Source organism: Arvicanthis niloticus, chromosome 14 (genome assembly GCF_011762505.2).
Source record: "Arvicanthis niloticus isolate mArvNil1 chromosome 14, mArvNil1.pat.X, whole genome shotgun sequence".
Classification (NCBI taxonomy): Eukaryota; Metazoa; Chordata; class Mammalia; order Rodentia; family Muridae; genus Arvicanthis; species Arvicanthis niloticus.
Genome location: NC_047671.1, coordinates 4,969,001 through 4,975,000, shown reverse-complemented (window position 1 = coordinate 4,975,000; position 6,000 = coordinate 4,969,001). Strand labels below are relative to the sequence as shown.

The 6,000-nt window shown below is 41.4% G+C and overlaps 1 protein-coding gene across 2 annotated transcripts in view; it reads left to right on the top strand.

Annotated features, from left to right (window-relative positions):
* The window catches only part of Fbxo15 (F-box protein 15), a 44,191-nt gene that overhangs the window by 33,664 nt on the left and 4,527 nt on the right, over positions 1–6,000 (top strand). For both annotated transcript variants that reach the window (XM_034518284.2, XM_076912342.1), the window contains exon 9: positions 5,060–5,184. In XM_034518284.2, the coding sequence (XP_034374175.1) occupies positions 5,060–5,184 (125 nt within the window). The remainder of the gene's footprint in view (positions 1–5,059; positions 5,185–6,000) is intronic.

Here is a 6,000-nt window from a genome sequence, read left to right as displayed (position 1 = left end):
TCTATAGTTTGTACAGCCTGTTGCAAAATTACTAATCTCAAAATGGCCACCAGAGAGCATTAAGTCTGGGCCTCTGGGACTACACAGGCTGTATCCCATAAAGACCTGCCTGCCACGCATGATGCTGGCGATGCATACCCATTACGAGGCTTCCTTCAGCCGCTGATCCAGGTTTAATAATTGCTCTTTCTTGTGACTTGAATTCTTTGAACTTTATTTGTTGTCAAGGAAATTTGTTTCAATAGGATATTTTAAATAGTAAGATACTTTGTAAGGCAGTTATGGAAATGAAATGTCTTATCTAAAACAAATAATTTAGAGAACCTAAGTGTTAAAATTGTAAATAATAGGTTTTCTGATTTTTCCACAGTGTGAGTTTACTTGCTGTTGAGATCGTTGATCTCCAGTATGTTGAGTTTATGGCCTCTCTTGCCTTGGATTACAAAGGTCTCAGCTGTCATTGGCCCCACCTTCTGTGCTAATACATTATTTGGGTGTCTGCTCTTTCTGGCTCTTTGGTCTTTTCTAGCTGAACTTTCTTGGATACTCAGTACAGTGGCATACTGACGCCTGACCTACCTCATACTCTACAGTGGCATACTGACGCCTGACCTGTCTCATACTCTACAGTGGCATACTGACGCCTGACCTGTCTCATACTCTACAGTGGCATACTGACGCCTGACCTATCTCATACTCTAGACATGACAGAGTCCTTTCTTTATTGCTCATGCTTTCCCTGTAGCATTGGCCGTGAGTCAGCCTCCCACCCAGGAATGTAATGCTGATGGTGTACCTTCTTGCTATTAGAAATCTTTCAGTCAGTTCCTAGTTGCCCTTTATGTTTTGAATAAGGTTTTCCTACAGGGTCCCAGCACCCCCTCCCCCACACTGACTCCCATGCCCTCCTGCTGAGCTTCCCACGTTCCTTGGCCAGCACACCTTCACTTGTCTGTCACAGCCTTTCTCAGTCTTGCCTTTCCTGTTTCAGAGGAAAAGATGTCCCACTTCTTTCCGAAATGAACTTTACAATTTTTGTTCCTATATATATAGCCACTCTCGCCTGCTTTAGACCTTTATTTAGCCATTTGTTTCTTGTCTCTTTCATTGCTTCAAATCAGCTTCCCTATCACCTCCCCTTCTACTTAAAAATTTTACTTTGCTTTCCATGTCAAAAAATATTTTAGAAGAAAAATGCCAACTTCTGTGCCAGTTAATTTATTTTTTGTATTAAAAGGTTTTAAATTTTATTAAAAGGTACAAAAGCTAACATAGCTTGACAAAACCATTTAATACTGTTGAAGAGATTCAGAGGTACATCTTAGTTCAAGTGTGCTTTGATGCAGGCCCATTGATGTCTGTCATGGGACAGGATGTGTCTGGCCAGCATGTCTCCTGTCCTGATTTGTCATGGTGAATTTCATTCCTAGTTAGCTTTCTTCCCTGGCTGTCAGGTCCTATGTCTGAGGTTCCTTTTACATTTCTGAGAGTCTCAATCCATCTATTTTGTGCTGTGCCATGAATTCCCCCTGACTCAGTATAGAGCCACATGAAGCCAAGGATCCTCGAGAGGCACCCACGTGTCGCTCCTCTTACCCTGCTGCCCCACCATCTTGACTTGTTACAGTTGTGAATATAAGAGCATCCAAAGCAGGAGCAGAATAGGAGTCCAGACTACCTGTGTATTTTTTCCCCTAACCTTCTGAGGGAAAACTTGTCTAGAAAAATAAATTATACTCAGGTGGACTGGGCTTGATTGATATGGAATTAGATCAAAACCATGGAAAATAGAACTGGAGAGGTAGGGAAATGCTAGCTGGAACCCTTAGGTGTAGCAATTTAAAAAAGCAACCTCCAGACTCTATTGAATTAACCAATGGTAAGTACATAATTTTCTCTTTAACCTGCGGTTGATTGTCCTGCTGTGTGTGTATGTGTCTTTCTGTGTAGGCCCAGTTAATAAGACAGATGTAGAGCTCACATATTGACTCAAAAGACATCAGCAGGTTTGGCTGACACTGTAATGTCACTGTGCTAGCTGGTACAGAGAGTGAAGGTTGTTCTTTTAATATACTCTGTGGTACATCCTTACTTGTAATAAAAAGGACCAGGTGGGACCATTCCTGACCCTACTGTGTCTGGAAACCTGTCTTTTCAGATTTTACCATCTCTAACTGCACTTAGGTATTTAAGTTTCTTTTAAGTTTCTTCTCTTTTGGGTGTTTGGAAAAATAATAAAGGTGTCAAAAATAATTTGCTAAGAAGGGAAAAAAATCTAGAGAAACTATGCATATGTCTTGGGGTGTTTATGGTAGATACCTAATAGGGAGGAATACTAAAGATACTCTCTCCTGAAGACATGGTTCTTACCAAGTTTGTGTGATCATTAGGACCTAATGATTATACAATTGTGTTATTGATTGCCCCTTTCTAGTATGTGTGGCCTGGTCAACACTGGTTAGTATTACATGCCAACTAGCTTTGAGTTCGTTGTGTGAGAGGTGTTTACTATTGCTCTTCTGTGTGGGTCTGTGTTAGTAAGTTTGGTTCTTGGGTGAATTCTTGAGTTTGCTTCCTCTTATTGAGCTTTTCTCTTTAAGCAACTCTGGTGATTCCTGCCTAGAGTCCATTCTAATCTGCTTTGACCTTTTGCTTCTTGTGGTCATTAGAAAAGTCAATTACCAATAAATTGATCCTCCCACACTCTTTATATTCCACCTTTTTTATGTTCTATTTATTTCTGAAGCAGAAATATGTCCTTAATTATAGCTGAAAATGTGTCATTAATATGTTGTTAATATGCCACCAAAGACATGACCTTTTACTTCCAAAGAGTATTGGTTTTCACAAGACAGGTCTTCAAATGCAAAAGACCTTACATGTAATGAAATGCCAGGGTGCAGTAGAGGCTTAGAAAGGAAAGGCAAAGGTAGATTGCAGAGTGTTGACATCTACAGGTAAATGCTGCAGTTCTGAGAGATTAAATTGTTGGGGTCCATCAGTCACAGCTGCACGGCAAGTGTGCCTGAAACAGGGCGAGGCTGACATAGCTACTCATAGTGACTTCTGTTCTGTGATTTCTTTTCTGTCAGAGACTCATGTGGCTGGTCCTTTTTATTGCCCACCACAAATTGGTTTCATATTTAGTGCATTGTATAAATAGGCTCACAGTTTCTGCTTTTTGCTTCTAGTCTTTTCCTGTACTCTATGGTGTCCTGGTTCTTCTGCTCCGTGTGCTGCTCTGGCTTGATCCGTACAGCTGCAGATGTTAATAGTTCATTCTTGTGTATTGACTAGTAGTGTTATATTTAGTGAATTGCCAGCTTTGTTTGTTTTGTTGATGGAAAGAGTTCTTGGTTTATTCTCTTGTGGGGCCTTCTAAAAACTGTTAGGATTTTTGGGGAGTCTTATTGTCCTGGCGTCATCAACTGTCCATCTTATCTGAGGGAGATCAGGGGAGGAACAGATTATTTTTGTTACTCACATGGAGAAAAAGGTGGGCTTCCCATTCAGACGTTGCTGCTGTGGCCAGGAAAGCTGGAATTAGCCTCCTCTCCAGCTCAGCTACACCTCTGACTGCCTTTCTCTGAAGCAATGCATCATATAGGAGACACCCGGGGCGCCTAGATGGTAACTCTTGGCTATACTTAGTCATTAAACACTGTAGAACTTCTGAAATAGGAATTTGGTGTCCAAGGCAACTTAGCATCATTTTTATTTCATTCCCTTGTCACTGGTGGTCAGAATCTAGACCAGGTATTTGTACCTCTTATCCAAGGAAGAGCTCATATGGGTTTGCATATTTGGAGGAAAGGGAGCAAAGCCGCAGTGCAGGTTATGGAAGGTATAGGCTGCATTGTCAAGACTGACAGAGGGCCATGTGAGAAAGAGTGCACAGGGTCCTCAAGTACTGTTGGAGGTTCCATGGTGTCCAAGGGGAAGAAGAGTTTGGCTGTTGAGAGACATGGCCCTTTGAATAAGAATGTTCCCATAAACTCATATATTTGAATGCTTGACCACCAGGGAGTGGCACTATTAGGTGGTGTGGCTTTGTTGGAGGAAGTGTATTGTAAGGGTAGGGGGGTGGGATTTGGAGTTTCAGGAGCTCAAGCCAAGCCCAGTGTCACTCTCTTCCTGTTGCCTACTGAACTGAATGTAGAACTCTTGGCTCCTTCTACAGCACCAAGAAACCTTCACTGATGTTCTTGAGTATGTTCTCTGTTGGCCATCTGTTTTGGACATGTAGACTACCTTTAAGAGTAGTGTGTTTCCCCAGTGAGGTGCCCTTGGTGAAAACTAAACTTTTATTTGAAAGTAGTTAGCAATTGGAAACAGCTTCTGGGTTAGGGATGGGTTGCAATGGTCATGGTGTTTCTTCACAGCACTAGAAATCCTAAGACAGACTGTAGTGAGGGTGGTAGCTCATACATTCATTATCCACACAATGATTTTATGTTCACCCTAAGGGGTTACTAAAGGACATAATTGTGTCCTACTGTGCATGCATCTAAAAGCAGTTCAGGCTGGATTGATCCTTCTGGTCTTTATTCCTGGATATATTGGGAATACACTTGAATAGAAACTGTTCAAATGTGATTGTTACCAGGATGGAGAAATATAGTATTATTTAGAGATAGGAGTATGGGCAGCAATGTATGGGGTAGATGGCTATAGGGGTTTTGAGGTTGCTGGATGCATTGTTGGGAGAGGGGAGTGTGTGCAAAGTTTGTGCAGGGGAAACAACTAGGTTGCCAAGTATAGTGATACGTGTTTGTGTGTGTGTGTGTGTATAAAACTCAAATTTAAATAAGGGTCCCATGGAACTTAACTGTCTCCTCAGCTATCTTCTGATTCATTTGACAATTTCTCTAGAACCCACACCCATTTTCCAGTCTCTGAGACACAGGTTCACAACTCAGGCCTCATGATAGAATATACTGTGTTGTCAGTGAGTAGAACTTTGCAGTATGTGGCATCCCTCAGGGAGTAGCCTGCTTGAAGACTCTTTTTCTGTCCTGCATTAAAATATAATAATTAAACTAACCTTAAATCATTTCAGGGTACATTGAAAATGGATATGTGAAGTTCGAGGTGATATGTTTAAAAAATAACAGAGAACACCTACCTCTTATTGGAAAAGTTGGCCTTGCATGGAGAACTAATGTTTTTGATGGCTTTATTGAGGTAAAAACAAAATATTTTCTTCAAGTAACTGTATAATTTTAAAAAAAGAAACTGTCTGTTGATGTATCGATATAACCCTTCTTAAAAGTATTCTGGTTTCTGTAGATCTTTGAATTCTTTTAGCAGAGTGAGATTTTCATCAAGTGTTTATTTAATATTTTGCCTTAGTTATAGTTCTACTGTGCTGAATGGGTAGGTAGACATCATGACCAAGGCAACTCTTACAGAAGAAAGCTTTTAATTTGGGGCTTATTTATAGTTCTTATTTATAGTACATGACCATCATGGCAGAAAAGCAGACAGGCATAGTCTGTATCTGTATCAGTGAGCAGTATCTGAGAGTGTGCATTCTGATTCATAGGTAGCAGGCAGAAGGGATTTAGGGGGAGACAAAGAGACAGACAGAGAAGGAGATACTAGGTTTGGTATAGGCTTTTGAAACCTCAAAGCCTACTCCCAGTTCACACCTCCTCCAACGGGGTCACACCTCCTAATCATTCCCAACCAGTTCTACTAACTGGGAACCAAGCATCCAAGCATCTGATCCTATGGGAGCCATTCTCATTCATACCGCAGCAAATCTCTTTGCTATCCATGGAAAGTATTGGAGTAGAGTGGGTAGGTAGACAGCGTTTGAATAGCTCTCGCTGTGCCCTCCATCCTTCACACAGTCAGTCTGTCCCATGGAGAGAGCTTGGAGCCAAAGCTTGGCCGAGGCAAACAGCATCTGTGGGCAGCATTTTCACCTATTTGAAGGCTGTTTCTAAGTTCCTGCTCCAATTTCTAGGCTCTTCTTGGGTTCCCATGGTTCCATGC